At 38.2% G+C, this 26,850-nt stretch overlaps 2 protein-coding genes and 1 pseudogene across 2 annotated transcripts; 2 read left to right on the plus strand and 1 right to left on the minus strand.

Annotated features, from left to right (window-relative positions):
• Positions 1 to 6: 6 nt before the first annotated feature.
• On the plus strand, positions 7 to 6,142 carry LOC108426356 (class I histocompatibility antigen, F10 alpha chain-like). The gene is made up of 6 exons (XM_017695777.2): positions 7 to 414; positions 3,241 to 3,501; positions 4,185 to 4,454; positions 4,558 to 4,827; positions 5,173 to 5,322; positions 5,420 to 6,142. The coding sequence occupies exons 1-6, from the start codon at positions 345 to 347 to the stop codon at positions 5,581 to 5,583; spliced, it is 1,185 nt and encodes a 394-aa protein (XP_017551266.1). The 5' UTR covers positions 7 to 344; the 3' UTR covers positions 5,584 to 6,142.
• Positions 6,143 to 10,672: 4,530 nt separating this feature from the next.
• On the plus strand, positions 10,673 to 11,994 carry tnnt2c (troponin T2c, cardiac). The gene has a single exon (XM_037537200.1). The coding sequence runs from the start codon at positions 10,745 to 10,747 to the stop codon at positions 11,561 to 11,563; it is 819 nt and encodes a 272-aa protein (XP_037393097.1). The 5' UTR covers positions 10,673 to 10,744; the 3' UTR covers positions 11,564 to 11,994.
• Positions 11,995 to 14,111: 2,117 nt separating this feature from the next.
• Positions 14,112 to 20,938, minus strand: LOC108426404 (annotated as a pseudogene).
• Between the last annotated feature and the right edge of the window lie 5,912 nt (positions 20,939 to 26,850).

Here is a 26,850-nt window from a genome sequence, read left to right on the forward strand (position 1 = left end):
GGCTGCCAAGTCCTGGTCCTGGAGATCTACCACCCTGCATAGTGGTAGATCTCACGGTGTTAAGCCTTTTTAAAAGTGTTTTGTTTGACGCACCAAATGGCAGGTTCTAAGCTGACAGTGTCAACACAGCAGTAGAACAATAAAAGTGTTCATGCACTGTAAAGTGACCATTCCAGTCTGACTGGTGAATCGTTTAAATCGAAAGTAACTTGTTCAGGTCATCCCACTGCAGAAGTCTGGAGGAATACAGAGGCTGTGTTTTTGTGTGTTTCAGTGTGTTTTACCTTTTAATCTATTGTACTAGTATGGTACAATACATTGATCCTGTAACTCACAGGATATAGATGAAGATCTGCACCATGAGCTTCATCCTGCTGTGTGTTCTGTACTGCATGGTGAAGGCGGCAAGAGCAGGTAAGGAAGTTCTCAAGCTACAATCCAAGTTGGGTATTTAGCAACCTTGGACTTATGGTTAACTTAAAGGTACTTATTAATACAAAATTAAGTTATTCAGATCTCCATCCATCCATTTTCTAAGCTGTTAACATGCTCATTAACACTCACAGCCGGTGAGTTTGAAGACACTTTCTTGAAATTTACATTTACGGCATTTGGCTGATGCTCTTACCCAGAGCGACTTACAATTTGATTATTTTTACACAGGTAGGCGGAGGTAATGTTAGGAGTCTTGCCCAAGGACTCTTATTGGTATAGTGTAGGGTGTTTGCCAAGGTGGGGATTGAACCCCAGTCTACAGCGTAGAAGGCAGAGATGTTACCCACGACACTATACCAACCACTGAAATGCTTTAATTGTTCAAATTTAGCTTTTCTGTTAAGTAAGAAAAAGATTTTTCAAGTTAAAACAGATTCACTTCTATTTTGGGTGTATTTTGTTCACTCACTTCATTACCATCGAAGAATCTTCAAAATGTTTTGATGGCATTTTTTCCCAAACTTTTGTTGAAAGCATATATTCAAAGTCTTTAACCAACAGGTCATTTAAACAGCTGAAAAGTTGGCTTTATTCCCAAGGTAACACTTTGTCAGCTGTACTTTCGGTTGTGTGTTTTAATGAAAAGGCAAGAACAGCAATGAGATTTGTTTCATATGATCTTTCTACCACAAGCTTCATGTAACATGTTGCTAAATGATCAAAAGAAAAATGATTGCTTATTAAAGATCTTTGGAAGAGTGAAGTGTGCCTCTAGCTTCAGAGAGGTGCTATCTTGTCCTGGTTCCATCTTTGTCTCCCCATCTTTCTTACTGAACTGGACCAGATTAATAGAATATATTCACTGGACAATGATTTTGAAGTAACCGCAGAAGTGTCAGATACACAATGATGCCTTTGAGACTTCCATCATTATATTTTTTAAAATGCTTTCTTTAATCCAATCATTATTTCAAATGAATTGTTTTGTAATGAAACAGCTGTGAAATCTGTATCAGGTTTTAACATTGTGTGTAGTATTGTTTTCATTAATGTTCATTTAATGTTAATATACAATGTTTTTATTGTAGTGACGCTGCAGAGAAAATGTAGTTCGTAAAGGTCAAATAACACTGTAACTTTCTTGTATAATGTCAACAATGAACACTGTCTTACTGATCTTCATACTGAGCATTACACTGCCCGGCCCTCATGTTTCAGCATGGTGTGTTTAGATCACACACTCTGATTTACTGTATGTAACTGAATGCCTTATCTGATTACACAGCTTAACAAGCTACCAGTCTCGTTCTGTTTATGAAATGTGCACTAAGATGGACGTACAAATTTCATGAATGGAGCTGGACCTAGTTTATCCAACCTTTTTACTTTTATTTACACTGTTCTCCAAAAGTATTGTAAAAGCAAGGCCAATTTTGTTTTTTCGTTTTAGGCTGAAGGCATAGGAGACCTTAAATCAAAATTTAAGCTTTTATTTCCTCATATTTACATCAAAATTTGTTCAATAACTTAGAACATGGCACCTTGGGTTGAAACTCACTCTTTGTTCAAGTGAGCAAAAATACTGGACTGACATAGTGAATGTAGCTAATAGGTGTTTCCTCTTGTCCAGATGTGCCCTGATTGATTATTTAAACATTTAAAAGCTCTGAATGTCTACTCTGGGTTTCACCTGTAAAAACTGCTTTTGTTGTTGTAAAAGCATAAACCAACATGTCCAGAGAGCCTATGGGAGAAGACATTTTTAATTTGGCAAAGGCAGAAATTCAGAGCTATTGCACAAACAGTGAGAATATCCAATACAACAATTTGGACTGTCCTGAAAATAAAAGAAACCACTGGTGTACTAACAACCAGACATGAAACATGCTGGCCAAGGAAACAAGCAGAGTCCAGACTGGAATCTGCAAAGAAATACACAAGCCACAAATATTGTGTTTTACAGACTGATGAGACCAAGATTAACCTCTACCAAGGTGATGGGAAGGCCAAAGTATGTCGTAAAAAAGGATACGCTCAGGATTCAAAACATACAAGCTCATCGGTCAAGCATGGTGGAGGAAAGGGCAGTCTTGGGCTTATAAGGCTTCTTCTAGAATGTGCTCGGCTCACTAATCTACTCATGAATCTCTTCACTGTAACTCATGATGGTAGCAGCAGAATGAATTCAGAATTTTTGCAAATTTACAGCAAGCAGCAAGAAAATGACTCAAAACACAGCACCAACACAAAAAAGTGGAAGGTTCTCGACTGGCCAAGTCCATCACAAGACCTTAATCCAATGAAGTATGCATTTCACCTCCTGAAGAGGAGACTCAACAACCAAAAAACAAACAATAACTGTAAGAAGCTGTGATTAACACCTAGAAAAGCATCACAAAAGAAGAATGTAAAAGTTTAGTGATGTCAGTGGGTCACTGGCTTGATTACAAGCAAAGGATATGCGACCATATATCAAGTGTTATTTACTTTAATTTATGTAATATTATTTGTTCTTATATCTTATTCATTTAAAAACTGGGTGCTCTGCCAACTGTTCTCAGTTGTTTAACACATTCAGATATAATTCTCAGGAAATAAAACTTGTGTTGCGTCATATCCGTCCTTTGATCTCAAACTCAAACATCTCCAACGTATAGCAAAAACAAAAGAACTGGCCTTGCTGTTTCCATACTTTCAGAGGAGATTGTATGTCTGTATGTGGTAATGAGTGTATCACAGCTAATCATGTTTATTATGGATTATTATGATCTTGATTATAATAAAGGTCTTTATTTCTCTCTTCAGAGCAGCACACTCTGCAGTATTTGTACACACTGCGCTCAGCACCTGAAGATGAACCAGAGTTTGAAATAACGACAGTGTTTGATGGACTCATCATCTCTCACTGTGAGAGCCCCAGTTTCAGAGATCAGTCCAGACAGGAGTGGATCCATCAGGCTTTCAATGCTGAAGAGTGGAAGAACAGAGACCGATTCTGTGAGGGAGAGTATTATTTCCACAAGACTCTAATAGAGAAGATTCAACAGATAATCAACACAACCAATGGTAAGATTTAGCTGTACTTTGAACTCTCTCCTATGTGGAGGGATACACATGTAGTCCCATCCACAGCAATATCTAGTGCCTTAGAATACTTCCAAGAGATACTCAATACATGACAGCTTCATCATAGTTGATGGTTTGAATAAACTGCTTTGCTTCAGCACAGGGATCTTTATCCTTCAGTTTCATATTAGCATAATTAGATCATTTGACAGATTGCTTGCTAAGTTTGCACTGAGCTGCTTACATTCATAATCACAAACAGTCTGCCGACCGGTTGTGATTGCACTGTGTCAAGAACTGGTGCCTTAAATGTACAATTTAAATACATTGCAAATAACACTGATATGGAGAAATTGGACAAATAAGAACTTTTAAAAATATTATTTTTATTTCTAAATTATGTTCACCATGTTAGTAGAAACCAAAAAATGATCAAACAGAGGAGCTGAAATAATTGGTAAATTGGCACCTTGTTAACAAAATAGTGCATGGACCCCTATGATTGCCTCTCATAAATCTTTTCACTCCTCTGAGCCATGATTTGACCATGTTGTGAGTGGTGGAGTGGACAGACTAAGTAAGTCTGCAAATCAGAATGTTCCCCTTCAAATCCCGGTTAATAACAGTGAGGTACAGTATGTGTGCAGGCATGATATAAACATATATTCCCTTATTTTATGAAGGTTTGATCCAGAGAGAGAGAAGCTGTACTGCAGATGATTCAGAAGTCTCTATGAGTGACAGGTGGGGGGTGAACGCTGAAGATTTTCTGACTTTGGATCCGGTCACTCTGAAATGGCGTTCTGAGTCTTCACTGGCGAGAACAGTACGATCAGAATTTAACCAGAAGAAGTTCATGGCTCCGTCGCTGAAGAGCTTTCTGTCAGAAGAGTGTAAACCAACTGTGATGACGCTGAAGAAGAAGAAAGCAGACTATCTGAAACAAAATCAGAGTGAGTCTTTCTTAATGACTCTTTACTAGAGAAAGGAATGAAATTTGTCATAATGCTTCTGATCAGTTACACCTTTAAATAATGTTTAAATGTTTCTTTACAGGTCCTGATCTGTATGTCTTTGGCAAGTCTTCTCCTGACAGTGACACTGTATCTCTGCGCTGTTATGTCAGTCATAAGTTTTTACCAGGAGTCCGTGTTCGTCTGACTCTGGATGGAGAGGTACTGGATAAAAATGTTGATGTCTCCAGTCCATCTCCAAATATGGACGGCTCACTTCAAATCAGACTTCAGACAGAGACCAGCATGAAACAGCCTGACCGTTATCATTGTATGGTGGACACAGATAATCTGCATGTTTCTATTGGATGGGGTAAGGGCCTTCATTTAGTTAAACTTCTAAAAAAGTTATGTCTTGGTCCAAAATCTTCATGTTACAGTAAGCTTAGCTATTATAGTGAATTTAAAGTAGACCGTTTGTAATCATTGTGTTTTACACACCCTCTTTATGCTAGAATTTAATCACGATCAGCTCTCTTAGCTTTCAAACCCATTTTTTTATGTAAATGATATTATATTTAAGGATGTTGATATAAGTAGGTACATGTGCAGTAGCTGAATTATGGGCCTATTATGCCTTTGTTAATCTTAAGACTTGTACTTAATTCTCATGAAACTAATGCGCATGGACTTAAGCATATGATTTGTCTGATTCTAGATGGCCAGACACTGGACGAAAAGACTCTTCACCAAGAGCAAGTCTCTAAAGAGTTTCACTTGCATTACCTTGTGTTGTTCCTCATCGTTGTTGTAATTACACTACTTGTTGTTGTGGCTGTTAAAGGTGGGATTTTTGCAGGTAAAAAAGGTAAGATTTTTAATGGCAAATTCTGCAGCCAATCAGAACTGTGTGTGTAGAATTGTCTTTTGTTTAACTGGTACCTTGCTGTGGTCCTCTTTTACAGATTACGTAAAAAGGAACAAAAGCATCAATAATGCGGTGCAGGTTTTCTTGTCACTTGTTCAAAGTGAAGAAGAGTGGGAAAGAGAAGCTGAAGCTGATGATGAGTACCACGGGCCCATGAGGTTTATTATAAGAATTCTCAGAAAAACAGAGCTTGTAACCTGAACATCACATGATAAGGAAATCTACATGCGTTTGTTCATGTGTTTACTTGTCCTGGACTGATGTCATACCACTCTTACCAGAGCTGTTGGTGAGGAGCAGGAGAACATAAAGCTTTCATTCATCACTGATTCTGACTTATGTCTTAGCATCACGAAACACAAAGCAGGTTTGTAGCAGGCACTATTTCATCCTTGTGACTGTGGCTTGAAGATCTGATTGGACATTGTAGCTACCCAGTGCTGAGAAGGACAATATTCTCTACTTTACTGTGATGGTCAGGTTATGAAGTTTTGCAGCATCTTTCAGCCTGAAACTGTAAGAGATTTAGTATAAATCATCTGTGCATTTATTTCAAGGCTATGCTATCTTTCCTTTGGCAGGATTTGAGCTAATGTTGTGTAAAGTATAGTAATGTATCTTCACAAAAAACACACTTATTTTAACTGTTCTGCACTTGATTCAAAACTATTATTCATCTAATCCAAATGACTATGTGTAGTTTGTGTGTGTAAAATAATATACTGTGATTTTTTAAAAATGCATTGTATCATTTCATAAAAGAAGCATATATGTTGTTGTACTAATAAAATATCATAAGTACACATTGTAAAGTTGATCAAACTCTTTATTATTTTGCTAACACTTTACTGTGTGTCTAAATGACACATAAATAACATTCAGACAGATAACTTTATTGATCCCAAAGGGAAACTGCAGAGTGAAGTGTTACTGTTATTTTAGTGCAATAAAAACACAACTGATCAATCACATTATATAACAATTGTTCCAAAAGAATGATCAGTAACAGAGAGTTAATGTGAGTGTTAATATCGTCTGGGCAGCTGACTAGACATCAATGGATTTGCATTACTTTTACCTGCACTTTCCTCTGTCCATTTACACTTCACACAGCGCAGGTAATGAATATCATGCTTGATGACCAGCATGTTTATCAGTATAACAGCTAGAGGAAGAACTTAGTTTCATCTCACAGCACCTCGGTTTAGATGTTATCTCTACAGCAGTATGAACAGGCCCAGCTGCCTTTTATGCTGATGAAAACCTCCACAAATTCCATGAAAGACTTCTTGTGCTCTGACACACACACACACACACACACACACACACACACACACAGTACTATTTCTATTCCTGTTGTTGTCACTGTCCAAAAAAAAAAAAAGATAAACCAAAACAGTCATTTTATAGGAGAGGTCAAAAACTTTCTTTACTTTCAATCTAAGTTAATGCAAAAAGTTTTTATTCTAAGCAATTTTGGAGCATTTCTATTGGTCCAATCATCATGAAATTTTCACACAATGTAAAGGGGCAGCTGCTGAGCTCAAATGATGTAAATATGGTATAGTTATGTTCCCTTAAGGATACAACCCCAGGGACAAGAGGGGGTGTGAACCTGCTTTCATCTGTGAAGAGCACAGGGCGCCAGTGGCGAATTTGCCAATCCTGGTGTTCTCTGGCAAATGCCAAGTGTCCTGCACGGTGTTGGGCTGTGAGCACAACCCCCATCTGTGGACGTCGGGCCCTCATACCATCCTCATGGAGTCGGTTTCTAACCGTTTGTGCAGACACATGCACATTTGTGGCCTGCTGGAGGTCATTTTGCAGGGCTCTGGCAGTGCTCCTCCTGTTCCTCCTTGCACAAAAGCGGCGGTAGCGGTCCTGCTGCTGGGTTGGTGTCCTCCTACGGCCTCCTCCACATCTTCTGGTGTACTGGCCTGTCTCCTGGTAGCGCCTCCAGTCTCTGGACACTACGCTGACAGACACAGCAAACCTTCTTGCCACAGCTCGCATTGATGTGCCATCCTGGATGAGCTGCACTACCTGAGCCACTTGTGTGGGTTGTAGAGTCCGTCTCATGCTACCATGCACCAACATTCAAAAGTGACCAAAACATCAGCCAGAAAGCATCGGTACTGAGAAGTGGTCTGTGGTCCCCACCTGCAGAACCACTCCTTTATTGCGTGTGTCTTGCTAATTGCCAATAATTTCCACCTGTTGTCTATTCCATTTGCAAAACAGCATGTGAAATTAATTGTCAATCAGTGTTGCTTCCTAAGTGGACAGTTTGATAGTTTGATTTCACAGAAGTTTGATTTACTTGGAGTTATATTGTGTTGTTTAAGTGTTCCCTTTATTTTTTGAGCGGTGTATATAGAACCTTTTTATTCTATAGAGCTCTCAAAATGGTTCTTCTTCTTATTGTTACAGGTTACATAGAACCATCTACAGCATGTTCTCCATCACAAACAACCATTCAATGATGCAAAGAGCCTTTTAATCATGCAAAGGTATCTTTGAGTGTACATGACTCTACACAGTGCCATTTTTTTACTAAAGAACTCTTGAACAAGCAGAGTTTTTAACAATATAGGAAAACCTTTTATTCATATAGAACCATTACATGCAAGTTCCTGAAGCTTTTTTCACTTGATTGTCCTATTTAGAAAACGGTCATTTACTGAAAGCCTCTTTAAGGAAACCAAAGTGGTTCTTTTATTAATTGTATGTTCCCTAAGCCAGTCCATTGTCCAGCACAGGTAATAAAATGGTCCATTGTACAATACTTGAGTAAATAATATGGTTAATTGCATTGATGTGTGCATATATCACACACACACACACACACACACACACTCTCACACACACACACACACACACACACACACACACACATATATATATATATATATATATATGTGTGTGTGTGTGTGTGTGTGTGTGTATATATATAAATGATTTATTTATTTATATATTTTTTACTGATATGCAGGCTGATATTTAGTGAAGTGTGAGCACTAGAACTGGGGCTGGTTAATTTTGGCTCTTGTCATTCAGCAGGAACCCAGTGCTCCTATTGATAGATGCAGCTGTCCCTTCCTGCTAGGGTCCAATCAGAGGTCTGATTTAAATACAACCACCACCTGCCACTCACAAATTACATACCAGTACAGACCGGGTCTGAGGGAATCTCTCCAGATAAGAAGTGGCTATTCATGTATCACCACAAAGATATTCTATCACTTAACTGTAAAGAATATGAAAATATAATATGTTTAAAAAACACTGCATTGCAACTGGTACAAAACAAAATTCTACAACGAGCAAGTACAACCATCAGCATCATCTCCTGACACAACTGTTTTAATATACTAATTGCAGTCTATATAATTCCTCATAGCAGGAGTGCAGAAATACAAGGTGTGTGATTTAAAAGGTCAGTCATCTGGCCATGTAGTTTGCCAGCCCAACCCACAATCTCTTCATTCACACTGGCAAATACATGCCTACCATGGATCTCAGGAGCCATTTAACTGTCCTCACTCCACACACGGCCTTTCCACAGCTCATTACAGTAGTTTACAGAAGCAACTCAACCTTTTCTTTTAAAGATCAATGTTAAACAATGACAGATTGATGCTTGACATGGTCTTAGCTATGTGAACAGGCCTTAATGTCCAATGCTTAGCATTTGCTGATTATGTTAACAGTTCAAACACTGCTCGATCAGTTCAACAGTTGACATTACTGTTTTCATTAAAATAAAAGTAATTTATTGAAGATACATAAACAAAAATATTATGACGTCACTGTTCTATGAATTTCAGCAGCTTAGAAAGAAGCTGTAAGAAAAGAAATGCCAGATGTCCAGAATGAGGAACAGCTAGGAGAATATCAAGACTGAAGTTCCAATAAAATTCAGAATGCCTTGTTTTTGAAAAGTGATCATATATTTAGACAGATAGCCTATTATATATAATATACTGTAAAGAGGACAATTACAGCATATTATTTATGATTTAATAACATCATGATACTGTAGCTTATTGTTGTACATGGGTACTGTAGCTTATTGTTTCACATAGAGAACGTCTGGGTGTTTTGGAAAGTTCTTGCTGGCAGACACAGCTGAGGGAATTTTTAGTACACAAGCAGGACTTGTTTGGATATGAAGTGGCCCACCTGCCTTCTTTTGTCACAGAGGGTCTGCTCCCTGTCTGATATAACAGCTTCAAGAATCATTCAGCATCTCAAGTGTCAGACGGTGCTGGTCTTTTGTATTTGTGTTGTGAGGCTGGTATTATTTCCTAAAGTTCACACAGCCCTTGAAGGAATGTGCTCTGATCTTTTATAGACGGCTGTCTCACACAGCAGAATGTTTTAATTGTATTCCCCACCATTATATATATAACTCGATCTGCTACATACAGGAGAGGTTGAGGTTTCTTCCAAAAACACCACATGAGTTTGTTTATTTAGAAGCAAAACTGTAAGATTTGTACTGCAGTGTTAACGAATTCATGGCGTAATTTGATTGATCAGTAAGGCATAGACATTTCATAAGGGAATTCAATGTTCTTCACATCAAAGCAAAAGGAACATCAAAAGGAAAAATAAAGACAAAGTGCTCACAAGTGAAAACATTAAGTTCTGTTCATTATAATTTGAATTGAATATGCCTTACATTTTGGCCATGCATTTGTCAATGTAAAGAAAATTGTGGAAAAGAGTGAGACGTGCAGACATGAGTCTGCAGAATGTTAATCAAAGGTATATGTAGCTCATTAAATAATCAATAAGTTTGTAGCAAATGTATGGCTCAATTATTTCTCTAATTAAGCCACTGCACAATATCATTTGAGAGAGTTTATTTAGTTTTTTCATGCAGTGTTATATTTGACTGTGTAGGTGAATTTTAAATGTATTATGCCAAATGTGATTAAAACTCAAAGTATTTTTCATTAACAGGGAATTAGAACGTGCCTAATTTAAACAAGCGTGGACCTCTTTCTTAGCACAAGGATGTGCATCTGCTTTGTGTGTCTGAAAAAAGGCACTCTTGGAATCCCTACAAAGATCTCGGGGGAAGGGACACCAGGGGTCAGGGTCTGGATCCTAGAGGCGCTGAAAAAGGCCCAGAGAAGAAAATAGATCCCTGTGCATCTGTCCTAAAACCTCCCTCCACAGGGCAAGGACTGAGCAATTTCACACAGCCGTGGTCACATGGGTAAGAGGACACTATAAAAACATGTACAACTGCCCACTCTCTTCAGCCTCCTGATCTCCAGCTAGTAGTAAAGAGAGGCTGCTCCTCAACCTCCATTCATTCTCATTCTCAAAGACCAGGCACACCACCAGCACAATGTCTGACACCGAAGAGATTGTGGAGGAGTACGAGGAGGAGGAGGAAGAGGATGATGAAGAGGTTGAAGAGGAGGAGAATGTAGAGGAGGCCCCCCAGGTTGAGGAGGCAGATGAACAAGAGGAGGCTGAAGAAGCAGAAATAGAAGCAGAAGATTCTAAGCCCAAGCCCAAGTTGTACGTTCCGAACATGGCGCCGCCCAAACTGCCTGACGGCGAGAAGGTGGACTTTGACGACCTTCACCGCAAACGTGTGGAGAAGGACTACAACGAGCTGCAGAGTCTCATCCAGCAGCACTTCAGCAACAGGCAGAAGGAGGAAGATGACTTGGTGTCTTTGAAACAACGAATTGAGCGGCGGCGTGCAGACCGTGCTGAGCAACAACGCGTCCGGGCAGAGCAAGAGAGGGAGAGGCAGACCCGGCAGGCTGAGGAAAAAGCCCGACGTGAGGAGGAGGCCGCCAAACTGCGGGCTGAGGAAGACGCCAAGAAGAAGAAGCTCCTCAACAACAAGTCATATGGTGGCTACTTACAGAAGGTTGACCAGAAGAAGGGCAAGAAACTCACAGAACGTGAGAAGAAGACCAAGGCCCTCATGGAACGCCGCAAGCCGCTCAACATCGACCACCTGAACCAGGACAAGCTGGCTGAGAAGGCCCGTGACCTCTGGCAGTGGCTGCAGCAGCTTCACGCTGAAAAGTTTGATCTGGCCGAGAAACTCAAAAGGCAGAAGTACGACATCAACGTGCTACGCAACCGTGTCAATGACCATCAGAGGTACTCCAAAACAACCAAGACGACCAGGAAGAACTGGAAGTAAATGCTATAGGTTAACAAGTGGGATGGCAGCACATATAGAATGAGGTGGCGTAGAGTTTTATAACAGCACTGTTTACCTTCATTCACCTAACTTTGAAGGAACTCATCTTGACTTCCATGGAATTCTGTTGAGAAGAAGAACCCTGTCCAATTCAGTACTCTTCTCACTGATCCTGGGTTCAAAGTGTCTTCAGAGTGCATTACATGAGTAATGGTTAGCTGTCGTGTTTTGTTAAGTTTGTGTTTAGATTATTTTACGAAGCTCCAGTAGATAATGACTTGCAGTAATTGCAATGTTATTCAATGAGCATTTCATTTATACTCATATGGTGGAATGTGAGGCAAGCTTGTGTTAACTGATCACACTCGACAGCTCATTTCAAACTGAATGTTAATATGTACAAGCTTGGACCACTGTTTAGATATACCTTTACCAACACTTCATATCTAATAAAAAGATACATATAAGTTGGATTATGTGTGTTTGTCTTCTTGCTCATAGGATATGGAGAATAATTTTGCAGGCTAATGGCAGGTGCCCATAGTGCATTTAATATAATCGATAAAACACTCTTACACCTAGGACAACTGGACAAGACAGTAATCAAAATAACAAATGTAGCCAAAATGGGGTATCCAATGCCTGACTGCATGTCTCTGGACTGTGGAAGGAAACTGGAGAACCTGGAGGAAACCCACGCAGACACGGGGAGAACATGCAAACTCCACACAGAGAGAACGAATGAGGTGCCCATATCATGGCAAAATTTCTGTATAAAGAAGGCAAACATCAAAAGTAAATTTCTAAGAGCAATGCAAAGCCTGGTGGACCACCAGCAAATGAACAGCACTTATTAAAGCTCCAGTCAAGCTTCATTCTTACTTCAGATCTCAAAAAGAATATATATATACCACCCAGCTCAATGCTCAGCTTAACACTGTGGGTCTGAAAGGATGTGCAGTTGTCAAGAAGTTTTTACTGAGAAAAGGTAGTAGTCAAAAAGAAACTTGAATAATGAGAAAATGAAAATGCAACCAACTTCTAAGACTGAACTTGGAGGGGTGGAAAAATATCTTTGCAAACTTCTTGAAAACAATTGAAAGCAGGTCTCCTGGAAGCTATAATAGAGGCACAGACAATGAATAATGGAAAACTTGATATTATTTTTAGTTGTGGAAGCTTCTGTGTAATAATTTGTATTTAACGGCTATTTGTCTGGAACTTAATTACATGAAGGGTGATGACTTCTGTGCAGTCCTGCATATCCTTACATAAGAACTGTTATTTGCTAGCCAAAATGTTGGAATGAAAGCCTCAAGCTGAAATGTCTGTAGGTGTGATAAAAATGCAGCTTTTATTGGGTTGAAGTGGGGATGATGGACCTCTGATGTCTCAAAACATCCTGATGGCAGCTTTAACTTCTAGTTCTGTGCCATCTAGTGGACACTTCACATATGTGCATGTCACTGCAATGTAGTATGGCACCAAGTGTGATTTGGTAGACGCTTCTGTCACTGTGATAGAATTTTAACCAGATGGCTAAATGGCTGAAATCAAAAACTATACAAATAAAAACAAGCTTATGCAGAGTCAAAGTATCTGAATAGCTTATAAAAGCCTACCAGCATCAGAAAGTGCTATTTGTAGTACTGCCTTCATGACCTGTGTTTAAATGGACATCATGGAATATGTCACTCTCCTGCAGCTCCTCACTCCACAGTTTCTTAGGCACAGATGTAAACATGTCATAGTTGCCCAAAAGGTTAATGAAGCTTGAATGGAGAAAGTGGAACAAATATTTACCCTCTTTCTGCAGCTGAATGGAAATCAACTTTTTAATTACTCTTGAATTAATGTAACAACATAAAATATTTTCCACATCCATATGCAGTTTTAGTGCCATTTTAAATGCCACATATATATATATATATATATATATATATATATATATATATATATATATATATATATATATATATATATACACACACACATACACACACACAGTGGTGCTTGAAAGTTTGTGAACCCTTTAGAATTTTGTATATTTCTGCATAAATATGACCTAAAACATCATCAGATTGTCACAGAAGTCCTAAAAGCATATAAAGAGAACCCAGTTAAACGAATGACACAAAAATCTTTAAAGAAAATACATACATTATATATATATATATATAATATTTATATTTTAGTGCCATTTTAAATGCCATATATATATATATATGGCATTTAAAATGGCACTAAAACTGCATATGGATGTGCCTCTGTGAGGACGAGTTCTAAACAGCTACTGAAATGAAAAAATTAATTTCATAAATTTAATCCACATCCCATTACTGCCAGTGTGGTAAAGACATTAGAAATTGCAGTCACTTTAAAAGCTATCAACAGATACAAATTAGTGTTGGAAGTGTGGGAGATGATTTTCTATTTGCATTGACAAAAGTATGGTTCATAAAATCAGCTCTAGATTTTACATGAAGGAGAGACCTATAGCTTTTGTAAAACCTTTTCAAAACAGCTGAAGAACTAATTCACAAGACAGTTACTGATATGAGTTCAGTTTATTTTTCCACAAATAAAACATGGATGACAACATTCTCAAAGCAAAAACTGCTGTGTATTTCCACTAAATGGAAATATCCAATAGCAGCAATCCCTTTTGGAACTTAAGGCATCCTTCAAGAAATAGTTTACTGTGAGTTTAACTGTACCATCAACATAAAACACATGCAAAAACGGCTCCTCAATATTTTTCTCTAAAAGAGAAATGCACAGTTTAAACATTGGCTTTGAAAGTATTGAAGTCAACACTTAATTTCTGTAACAGTGTTATATTTTTAAGCATGTTTTGTTGACCTCGTATTTGTAGCATTTTGGCAGATTTAACAAGAGAACAGTAAGAAAAGTTACAGTGAAAAATGGCAGTAACTCTCATAAGTTTTGACCTGTTATTAATTATTGAACATTAAAATCCCTATCTTTTAGGATGTACCATTAACATATAAGCTCTGAAATTGTGAATGCTCCTTGGAGGAACCTTATTTTCTCCAATCCAAGTTGTGGTAATTATGACCTTTTATAGATCCCTGTTATTGTTTTTGGAGCATTTTGGGGTAGGACGTTCCTATAGCACGCCCATAGCGGCACACCACAATCTCTAGCACATACTTGTCCACCTTCACCACAGTCTTGGTAACACGCTCATTATTCATGAGGAAGGCGATGGTGAAGAGTGCCACCTCAAACTCAGGGCTGACACCGATGAAGGAGCTGCCCAGCGGCTTCACCAAACCCTTCCAGCTGAACTGCAGGTTCACAACGTGGTCATCCGCAGTTGGCTGAAAGGACCAAACACATACGTGCCAATATAATCTGCCGTCATTAAAAGTAAATAAGTAAATAAGAAATAAATACTGACATCAAAAATAAAACATCAGATAGAACCAACCTTCAGTTTATGTAACACAATGATGTACCTTCAGTAGTTACACTGAATTTTGCTCTATTCTTGGTATTAACATTTCTAGGTACAATTCTGTTCCAGAAATGTTGGGACAGTATGTAAAATGCAAATGAAATTCACTATTTAAACAGTACAAAGACAAGATATTGAATATTTCACCTTATTTACATCATTGTCTTTTGTCAATATACACTCATTCTGAAACTGATACCTGTAACACATTCCAAAAAAGTTAGGACAAGGGGCAACTTGAGACTAAGAACATTATGAAATGTTCTGAAAAACATTAAACAGGTTGTGCAATCATTCTTGGATATAAAAGGACCATCCAGGAAGGGCGTAGTGCTTTATGAGGAAGAAGGCACCAAGGCTTGGCAAAAATGCACCAGCAAATAGTCCACTATTTTATGAATACCACTCCTTATCAAGCGTTTGCAAGGATTTTAGGCATTTCTCCCTCTATGGTACATACTAATATCAAAAGGGCAAGGCTGAAACCATGAGTGAAAGACCTCTGATCCCTCAAACAGCACAGGATTAAAATCCCAGTTTCTCCTGGCATATTAGCACCAGCCTGTTATAGTATAAGAAACTGCTAAATCGGCTATCGGGGGCTACATCTCCATGCCATTGAGACTTTTTCTTGAAATATTACAACTTTTTTCTGGAAATATTATGACTTTATTCTGGAAGTCTATTATTTTTTATTAACAGTGGCCGTCAAATGCCATCATAGAATCTAGACTGTTACCAGTGTAAAGTTTAAAAGCCAGGGATTGTCATGATATGGGGAAGCATTAGTGCTCATGGCATGGGTTTCTTGGACATCTGTGAAGGCACCATTAACTACAAAAAAAAAATACACATTTTGGAGTGACACATGCTACTTGCTGTTTTGCCTTTTTAGGGACGTCCATGCTTATTTCAAAATAACACCAAGCGACATTCCAAAGGTTAAAATAGCATAGCTGCATAATCAGAACAAGTGGGTGCTAGGGTAAAGCTACTGTAAAGCTGAGCAACTTTTATAATGGAAGAATGGCAAAACATTCCCTTTTAAAATTGGTCAATTGATGTCTTTAGCGCCCAAATCATTATTAAGTCCTGTTAAAAGGAAACGTGATGTAGCACAACGTTTCTCAACTTTTTTGCCATGTGATACACGCATTAAATTTGGAATGAGCGTATGTTTTAACCAATAATATTCATAAGATAAAACATTAAATATTGTGTTTTTCTACTTTTTTTAATATAGTCTAAGTTAAACAGAATTGAGGTTTGTGTATACTGCATTGCATTAAGATAGACTGATTTTAAAAATCTGCTGAAGGGGGTGGCCAGTGTATTTACCACTGATTGAACATCAGAATCTACTTGTATTACTTATAAACATACCTTGTCTTTATCTCCTCCCTTGTAGCCCTTGTAGTCCACATAGTTCAGCTTCTCCTGCAGGTAAAACTGGACCCAGTTATGAAGGCCCATGATCTCTTTATTGTATTTGGTCTCACCAACAAACACATGCTCAAATCCACATGAGTCTTCACTAAATAGAGAGAAAACAGTGCAGCCAAAATGAACTCATCACCTTCACATAATCACAAATACTCAGTACATTAATTAAACTGTATGAATGAGATTCCACTTCATGACTTGGTGCACATTCTCCAAATCCTTGCATATTAATTGTTATTTATCAGATGCTGAAATTAAAGCCTCAATCAGGAACGAAAGTAGCAAAGACCTTAAAGTAGAAATCCTCCTCTAGATAATGACTTAAATAAGTGTAAACATTTCTACTAAAGTCCTTTTTTCTGGCAGTGAAAATCTATTTGAACAAAATGAAAATGTCAATATGATGAACAGGCGATGTCCCAGAAATTCCTGATTGTGGCTTTAAATTTTAGTTTAACTAGTGGCTACCATGGGAACCCAGAAAACTGCTAAGTATGCCCAAAAGTATCCATCCATCCCTCCTAATAGATGAATTCAGATACTTTAAGGAGCACCCATTGCTAATACATGTGTTTTTCCATTCTTGTTAAAACTTTGTCTTTTCTGGAATTCTATGAAGCTGCTTTGTGACAACAACAGTTGTAAAAAGTGCTATACAAATAAATTTGATTTGATTTGATAATACATGTGTTCAATTGTGCACACACAGCTTGTATAACCTCCATAGCCAAGAGAATGGGACGCTCTGGAGCAGCTGCACATCACCACCATGACCAATGCCAAAATATCAGCTAGTACGGTATAAAGTCCCTTAGCATTGGGCTGTGGAGCAGTGAAAATGTGTTCTCTGGAGTAAATCATCAGTTGTGTTTGGGGTAAGCTGGAGCGGTGCGACCCAGAACTAATCATCCAGCATCAGTACATGTAAGATCTCGCTAATGCTCGACTCCTAACAGCAGTAACCCAACATTTAGTATAACGCCTTCCCAGTAGAGAACAGGCAGCTGCTGCAGCAAAGAGGGAAAAACTCTCCATTAATACCCTTGATTTCAGAAGAAATGCTTTATAAGCAAGTGTCTACAAACATTTGGACATACAATGCAAGTATGACACTCTTGTGTTATGTATTTTGGTAAACTCACCCCCCACTTCTGTCTCTGTTATAGAGCTTGAACCAGATGTCAAAGAGCTGCTTTTTAAACTGAGCAATGTCAGACTTGGCTTGTCCTTTACTGACTAAATACTTGTGGGTACGCTGAAAGATAAAAGCATGGTGTTAACCACTCAACAGACAAGATAATGTACCAAAGTCAGAAAGTGTGGTCGGAGGGTTACCTTCATGACCTCTGTCTTTAGAATAGCATCAAGGAAGAGGTCATTCTCCTCCAGCTCCTCACTTGTCACCTTCTCAGCCACACCTGTGGACATCTCATAGTTGTCCAAAAGGTTTATGAAGCCTGAGGAAAGACAATGGAACAGATATAAAAATGCACAACTTTCAAGACAAAATGGAATTGCTGGTAAAATAGTAATATTCTGTATGAAAGACACTGAAAATCGTACAGTCTATTAATATCCTTTTCAAACTGACAGTGAATGTAATTATAAAAACAACTAACTATGAGAACGTCATAGTTTGGAGAAATACAACACTTACAAGCAAAAGTGGCAATACTTTTGAGCTTGTCCTCATTGACATAAGAGAACAGAGGAGTGTTTGCTTTGTCTCTTGCATTATTACTGCCCTGGGCCACAAAATCAGCTTTGCCCTGAGAACCAAAGGAAATTACATTTTTCATGTAATCAGTTCAGCTTATATTAAACGCATTACCACAAATTAAAAAGACCTTTGCTAATATTAACTAAGATTGATTAAGATTGTGCCATTTTGCAGTCTTTATCAGCTTCTAACACTGTTAGTGAGACACAGAAAGTCAAACAGTAAGAGGTTTATCATCTCGTCTTAAGATATATTTGTGCTGAATCTTACCTGTAGGTTGATAGTGTAATCTCTGCCAGGCTTCAAGCGGTTCACATCCAGCTTCCACAACTCATTCAGGACTGCTGAGAGTTCCTGATCAACAGCAGGACTACAAGGATTCAAATATAGAACTAAACTTTAACCGTACTTTGATTCAGGAAACATAAGGGAATTGTACAACAATATAGTGGTATCCTTATATATTTATGACATGATATAGTATGCTCTGACATGCCTGCTTTTAGCCTGTTGCTTTTAATTTCCCAAAGTCCACTGTTTTTTTCTATTTATTTCTGCCTAATTTTATCGCTGACGTGCAAACAAAGTCACACAGAGTGGTTTAATTTCAAATTGTGCAATGCAGTAAACCTTATTACCAACACTGTGAATAGAAACCAGGGGTCGCAATGTCTACATGCAAATATAGCCATTTTATTTACTGCCCAAAATGACTAATGAACCTATACATGCCTTCTGAGTTTTTATGTATAATATTAACGGTAATATACAACCTAAAATTTGTGAATGTGGAAAAAAAGTTTCCTCTATTTAAAGTTTTTTTCTGTTTACTATTATTACTTACAATACCTTGCATGTACAGTTCTTCCCCAAATGGTGTTTGATCCCTTAAATGGCCTCAAACATTTTATTACACACATGTATAACCTAAGAATAGTTCGGCCAGTTTGTACTGAGGTCCTTGTAGTTAGTGAATAATAAGACTTAGTACATAACAAAGCCGGGATTTTAAGGGGTTAAAAAGTTCATGTTAAGCCAAAAGATTGTCTCAGAACTATCATATAATAAAGCTTCAAGAATCAAAGTATTTGTAGTCATGTCATGTAAAAGCTTTCTGTGTGGTACTACTTTTTGAGGCATCTGGTGTAGACATCTGGTTTCTATCACACTCTTTCTCTAATATGGCACATTTCACAACAGACCACTCCGTTCAATTTAAGCAGACATTTAAAAAAATAAAATAAAACAAATATGTTAAAATGCTAGAATTCCCCTTTAACCACCAAAACATTAGTAAAACATCAGTTCTGAGAGTTTAATACAGCAGAAAAACAATAAAAAAAAAAAGAACATGAGGCACCAGAATAGATACTGAATACAACATAATGTGGCCAAAAGTATTCAGACACCTGTTCTGTTTAGTGAATTCTGTTCCTTTAACTCATAGCTGACACAGTTGTGCTTATAAAAAGACAATCCAGAATCAACAAACACTGGTACCTGATCTCACTAATACTTAGGCTGAATGCAGTGTTCCAAATGTTCTAACATTTGGGCTGGAAGTGCAGCAAAACAGGAGAAACTCCCCTGATTAAGTAAAGTATAAAAGGCATCTACAAACTTTTGGACATATAATGTACCACCAGAACACACTGGCCTGCTGAGCATGCTTATAAAGAATAATGCACCGAGAAACGAAGCTCATATTCAGACAACACATCTTTGTGTTCTCAGCCTCTCAGTAGCCTCATTATGTCACTGCCTGAGGCCTTTAGTCTGTATGAAAAGACTCCACCTAAGCTGCTCTCTGGTTAACAGTTTATTTAAGCAGTTTCCTCTCGTTCCTTCAGCAAACGCATCACAGCCGGTTTTACTGTTAAACATGAGACATACTGAACTCACAGTAAACAGCCGGTTCAACATGAAACTGACAACTGACACAGAATTGGTCCTTATTTTGGGGACATCATTCGTGAGGTTATTTGAAGCAAATCAATTTAGTTTCGACATAGCAAAGACAGGTGTATCCCTTGACGTGTGAATCATGTTAAATAAAGTTGTTTTCGCCTCTGAAGCTGCAATAGCGTCGAGTTAACCGCGGGTGCCATATTCAACAAGCCTGACAGGAAGACAAACCGCTACAGAGCCAGGCACCCTTAACAGAAACTGAAAGATATCAGAGCTAATCCAGTTCTATGAGCGGGAGCTTCTTCGGCACAGTTTGTTCGTATCTCTTAACGACAGTTCTTAACAACATGTACCGCTAAAAACTATATTAAATGGCGTGTTTATCGTCGTGTTCATTTTCCTCAGGTACACGCGGAAGGGCGTCGCAGCGACCGCGGTGTCTCAGTGAGCTCTACTACGAAACTAGATATAACGGTGTGAATGAACCCGAGCATGTTTCTCACCCTTTAGCCATTCTTACAGGTTCCTCCTCTTCCCTGAGCACTCTTTACACACTGTTCTCCTCACGACTCGATCAGCTCTGTGTGAGAGCCTAATACTCCTGTAAATTTCACCTGTAACTGTAACTCCACTCTCAGGAGCACCCACAAGAGGAGGGGGCGAGACTTTAGTTTAGCCAAATGAAGTCAAACTGTCCAATAGGATGAGAGCAGAGGCATTCTTAGTAGTCAATCCTCAGCTTTTGGCTCGAGTTATCTGGTTTAACTTTCAGTTAGCTTGATAAAAACAAGCCCGCCCAGTAGCCCTGCTGGGGGAAAACAAAAAACATGTAAACCGTTAAGTGTTTCTGTTGGTTGCTGGTGGTTTTGTAATGTGTTTTGCCTTTCCTTAGTGGGCTGGTTTCACAATGTAAAGCAGCGCTCACCAACCCTAGTCCTTTAGACTAGCCCTTCTGCTGAGGCTAGTTTCAACCACAATCTGCCACACCTGTCCACCTTCAGAGGTCCCTGATTCTCTGGTTCAGATGCAGTGTTAGGAACTAAACTCCTCAGGAAAACAGATCTCCAGAAGAGGGGTGGTGATCACTGATGTAAAGCATCCTAATGATTCAACAGGTGACCACCTGACTGATGGTTTTCTAAGAGAATCTAAAGGCAATGTACAGGAAAATAGTGGTTCTGATGGTCTTTTTTTTAGCAAAAAGAAAACATGCCCCGCCTTCAAGTCAGCCTATGAAAGCTTCCTATTTATTTTACAGTTGTATGCAAAAGTTTTGGAGTTTAATGTACTGGGAAAAATAAAACAAAATGTAAAATATGCTATAGCTTTTTTGCACTGGTCACATTTTAAACTTCATTTGTTCATCAACATGTTAAAATCAGCAAATAAACAGTAGTTGTGCATTAAAATAAGTCTCTGTAGATGATGTGTTAACTTCATTGCACTTAGAAAATCAACAAAATGCATGCATATATAGAAATACATTGAATAATAGATACAGATTCATTGAGGAAAACAAGAAATACTTTCAGAAATAAGGAAATACATATTTTAAAAGATGAACCAGTAAGTCATATGGAGGTGGAACACTAAGTCACCCTGTCAGTTCCTCAGTCCAGCTGGAAAGTCTTGTTGAGCATGCCTTAGATATCAGATAAGAATATCTGGTGATGGCAAAACAAAGCTTTCTAAAGTGGTGACGTTTGACTGAGGGTTATTTTAAAGGTTTAAGGCAAGATTTTAGTAATACAAGCACATTTTCTGTATTTATAATATTTTCTACTATAAGATTTTCTAATATTCCATACTTTTGGCCATAATGTTTTAGAGGCGTTCATGCAAAATTTGAACTACAGTTACAATGATTTGTATATCCAAACTTTAATGAACGGGTGACCATTTTCATTTGGGCTAATAACCTTAAAGAAATCTGAGTCTTTGATTAGCTTCTTAATTAGTAGATGTTTTAGTACATTTTAAGAGACTCCAAAGTACTCACATACGAGTAATGGAAATCAGTGTATTGCTAATAATCACAGATATATATCATCACAACATACTAATCCCGCAGTGTACCAATGTCACTGACAGAAAGCTTTTAATACATTTAATAAAAGTAATTTTAAAAATAAATTATGCAACTTTGAATGTGGCTCAGATTTTAGATCTGTTTTGTAATATTCAGCAACAGGTAATAAGCTGCTATACTACATTATAATATAATGAAACCTAATAATTGCACATTTTTAAAAAGTCCACTAAAGTACTGTTAAATAGTGAAGTATGTCTTTATGTATGTGTTTAATTCTAGTTTAATTCTAATTTGAAGTGTACCTAGTTTATCAACAGTTTAGACAGGGGGGTCTCATGCTTGTTTTGACAGACTAATCAAGATTAGTGCACTAAACCCCTGAAGTTTAGCGGAACCTAAGTTAAACTAAGACTAAACTCCTGCTAAGCTAAGGACAGAACAATAGCCCTGATATGTTCTTGGTCTGTATGGCTATTTAACTGTTTATATGCTGGCAGGTCAGCATGTAAACTGGTCAGCTGAAGTAGAGGCTACACCTGCAGTATGAATGTTATGTTTAACCGCTGTAAACACAATGTAACATTCAAGAACTACCAGAAATACCACCACTGACCCAGAGGTCTCTACTTGCAGCTGAATGAACTGGTTTTGAATATTGTTAAATATAAGAAGAATATGAGAAGAATCAGCAAGTTGATGTTGTGTGGTACATTAACACAGTATATGAAATAATGGCTATACAATCTGAATCTGAAGCAATGAACAAAACTGTAATGCTTTGCAGTTAGATAGCATCACTGTCCATGAAAAATCTTTTTTTTCTGTTTCTGTATTCTTCTGTATCATTTGAACACCATGACGCAGCTGTGATTCATGGCGAATGGACTAACAGAAATGGTCCAAAATTACTTTGAAAATGATTTCAATACATTGACTTACATAAGAGGGTGAGATGTTCGGTCATCTGGGAGGGACTCGGAGTAGAGCCGCTGCTTCTTCACATCGAGAGGAGTCAGCTGAGGTGGTTCGGGCACCTGGTTAGGATGCCTCCTGGACGCCTCCCTCGGGAGGTGTCACAGGCAAGTCCACCTGGGAGGAGACCCTGGGGAAGACCCAGGACACGCTGGCGTGACTATATCGCCCAGCTGGCCTGGGAGCGCCTCGGAATCCCCCTTGGAGAGCTAGTGGAAGTGGCTGGGGAAAGGGAGGTCTGGGCCTCATTGCTTAGGATGCTGCCCCCGCGACCCGAACCCCGGAGAAGCGGAAGATAATGGATGGATGGATGGGGTGGACTTACATTAGATGTAAATAACATTTTTTGCCCCATTTGGATATATATATAAAACTTTGATATGATGTGTGGTGAATGTAGCTCAGCCAATCAGCATGACTTAGCTTTTTTAACACTACTTGTGAATTTAATTAGCTGATAAGCCTTTTAAATGAGCTAATAAGCTTTGTTAATTGGGTAATTGAAACTAAAACCCTGCAGGACCTCCTGATTTATTAGGAACCATAAATCTAGATGTGCAGAGACTTTGGGACATTTTCAGTTTTAGCCCATCCACTTAACAGCTTTCACCCTCTCCACAGTTCTCATCCACGTAGGTGGCCCTGGCTCTTTTTTTGTTCTGTACCATTAGCTAAAGCTAACAGTCAAAGCAGATGTGATATTAAGAGTGATTGTTTATTGACTGGAGAACTGGAGCAGATTGGAGAAGAGGAATTTTCATGAAACAGCGAATACTCCAGATAGTCAGGCAACTTGGTCAGCTTAAGGACTTTAGCCCAAGAATATAAATGTTTGAAAACATTTGTTCAACGCTGCTGGAGATGGAGATCTCACAGTGCTGTTCTTTCTTTAAAATAGACCTGAAAAAAATAGAGCAAATTATCGCTTTTGGCTGTTACCAATTTTTAGGGAGATGTATTAATGGCATTTAAAAGCCTGTGTACATTTAATTCATTATTGTCTATCAAGAAATGCATATATTTATAAAGTGCTTTAGAAATTTACAAATGAAGAAGTTTGAGTTTTTTTCTCTAACCACATAAAAACTGCACTTTTTATTGCATTATTAATTTAAATGTCATTTCATTGCCAAGTTTAGACTTCTGGTAATATTAAATGAAATGTGTTAAGATTATGTTACCCAAAACAACTGAATAACAGGGTTGAACCCTGGGTACCAGGATGAAGTGAGTAATGGTGTTGAATTTAGCCTAAAATAAGCAGCATTTAGGGGTGGTTAGCTTGACAAGGTGCACATGCTACGTGCAAATTACTAGTAAACATACAGTTACTACATGCATTAAAAAGAATCTTATAAAGGCTCTTGGGTTGCTTTTGCTTTATGTTTTGGGTCATCCATCTGTACTGTGAAGCCCTCTCCTATCAGTTTTGCAACATTTGACTGACTCTGAGCGGAAAGTATAACTCTGTACTTCTATCAGCAATCACATAGTCAATGAACACCAGTGACCCAGTTTCACTGGCAGCCATACAGGCCCATGCCATAACACTGCCTCCACCATGTTAGACAGATGCTGTGACTCTTGTTCTAGAGCTGAGCTCTTTTTTTAGATATTTTCGAGCAAAATCTAATCTGGCCTTCCTGTTCTTGTGACCAGTGGTTTGCATCTTGAAGTAATTCCTCTGTATTTACATTCACAAAGGTGTCTCTTGACTGTAAGCTTTGACAATGATACACCAGCCAATAAATAACAACAGCCAATAAACATTTACGGCATTTGGCTGACGCTCTTATCCACAGCGACTTACAATTTGATCATTTTTACACAGGAAGGCCAAGGTGGTGTTAGGAGTCTTGCCCAAGGACCCTTATTGGTATAGTGTAGGGTGCTTACCCAAGTGGGGATTGAACCCCAGGCTACAGTGTAGAAAGCAGAGGTGTTAACCACTACACCAACCAACCACGGACAATAAACCAAACCAAAAGTAAAAAATGCTGTGATGAGTTTCTGCACTGAAGGTGTTAAATGTTCATAGGTCAATGAATAGCTAACGCTAGCCTGTATATATATATATTTTTTGGTCTTAAACTGTAATAATTACCATGTTATACATTTTTTTTCAGTGGGAAGAGAGCTGGGCTCACACTTTTATTTTCTACTGGATCACTTTTCGAAGGTTGTATAGTCAGCTACAGTTCAGAGATGCACTGATATGGTCTCGGTCTGTCTGGCTTCGCCGCTTTACTTTTTTTGTTCTCTGCTTGCAGGTCATCCAACAAAACCAGAGAAAAGAGTGATGCCCTACACTTCAGTGACCAGCAATCATTAAGAGCTTTATGGACCTGGTGGGTTTTATTTAAGGAAGCGTGCAGTATATAATGGGAATAACTGAACTGATTTTGATTAAATCAGTTAACTCAGTAAGGACTAAAATGTTCTGTAAATCAACATGTTAAACGTTTACAGCTGTTTCACAAAAAAGTGTCAAAAACGATTTTGTTCTTGGCTTCATTTTAATGAAATGATGACATTCTTTCTTTCTTTTTTTTTAGATGTACTACAAATATATTTCCTGAAGGCCTGAAGGTGGCAGCATGTCTCTTGGACAGTCAGTTTGGTGACTTCAGATGCCCAAATGGCCTGTTAGTTAGACAGAGGTGGATAGTCAGTTAAACACAGTGATGGAAGAAACAAAGCCTCCCAGACAAACGAAGCCCTGACACATTTGAACCAGATGACAGATGTTTTTTTTTTGTTTTTTTTTTGAAATATTTAAAACACAAAATGTTCTGGCTGTACACATTTATTTGTGTAATATATTTCAGTTTATTGGTGCAAAACATTCATTATTAACCCTTTAATGAATCTGAATAGATCATCACAGGTCTGTCACAGTTATGATACCACACAAATATCAGGATATAAACTGGAGGTTTGCATTTACCCAGAGGTTTTACTCAATTTTAGAACGCTGGTTCAATAAAACATGGCTGGAATTCATTTACTGTCGGGCCCAACCTGTACCTCTGTCAACGTTTGAGACCTGTACCGTCACTTTTTCAATAAACCAATCTCTTAATGATATGATTGTTCTGCACTGTGACTTGGTTTTATGGATTTATGAATATTACAATAAGTAAATGCCTTTCACCATTCAACAGTGGAAAAACGCTGAAACAGTATAAGTTCAGGTAATTTGGGACAATATCAAGTTTTTATGTGTTCATTTCTGGATCTGATGTGTCATTGGAGCTAACAAGTTCCTCCGAGACCATGTGATCAAAATCAAATGGCTTTATTGGTGTAATGTAAAACAGTGTTGGGCAAAATAATGCCCAAAGAAAACTTTCAGATTTCACACAATGTTACAATTATCAGCATTAAATATAAAACTCAGACGACATGCGCATCCTGGCATGTGCAATCTGTTTTGTTTGACAGAAACACAGTTTTTACAAGTGTTTACAAAGTCAATCACAATGACTGTGAGACTGTAACAGCCAATACCAACACATTAATGTCATTAGATTTGAAGTTTATAGTTATATAACTATGCCAACTATTTAGCTAGTATTGTGCACACACACACGCACATGCACACGCACATATATATATATATATATATATATATATACAGTGGGTTGCAAAAGTATTCAGCCCCCTTGAACTTTTCAACCTTTTGCCACATTTCAGGCTTCAAACATAAAGATATGAAATTGACATTTTTT

Source organism: Pygocentrus nattereri, chromosome 1, assembly GCF_015220715.1.
Source record: "Pygocentrus nattereri isolate fPygNat1 chromosome 1, fPygNat1.pri, whole genome shotgun sequence".
Lineage (NCBI taxonomy): Eukaryota > Metazoa > Chordata > Actinopteri > Characiformes > Serrasalmidae > Pygocentrus > Pygocentrus nattereri.

What these genes read in the sequence shown, in the direction of transcription:
- LOC108426356 (XM_017695777.2), top strand. Translation starts at nt 345, where the DNA reads ATGAAGATCTGCACCATGAGCTTCATCCTGCTGTGTGTTCTGTACTGC. An exon ending in GGTGAAGGCGGCAAGAGCAG is followed by an intron (nt 415 to 3,240) that starts GTAAGGAAGTTC and finishes TTCTCTCTTCAG; the next exon opens with AGCAGCACACTCTGCAGTAT. An exon ending in GATAATCAACACAACCAATG is followed by an intron (nt 3,502 to 4,184) that starts GTAAGATTTAGC and finishes TATTTTATGAAG; the next exon opens with GTTTGATCCAGAGAGAGAGA.
- tnnt2c (XM_037537200.1), top strand. Translation starts at nt 10,745, where the DNA reads ATGTCTGACACCGAAGAGATTGTGGAGGAGTACGAGGAGGAGGAGGAA.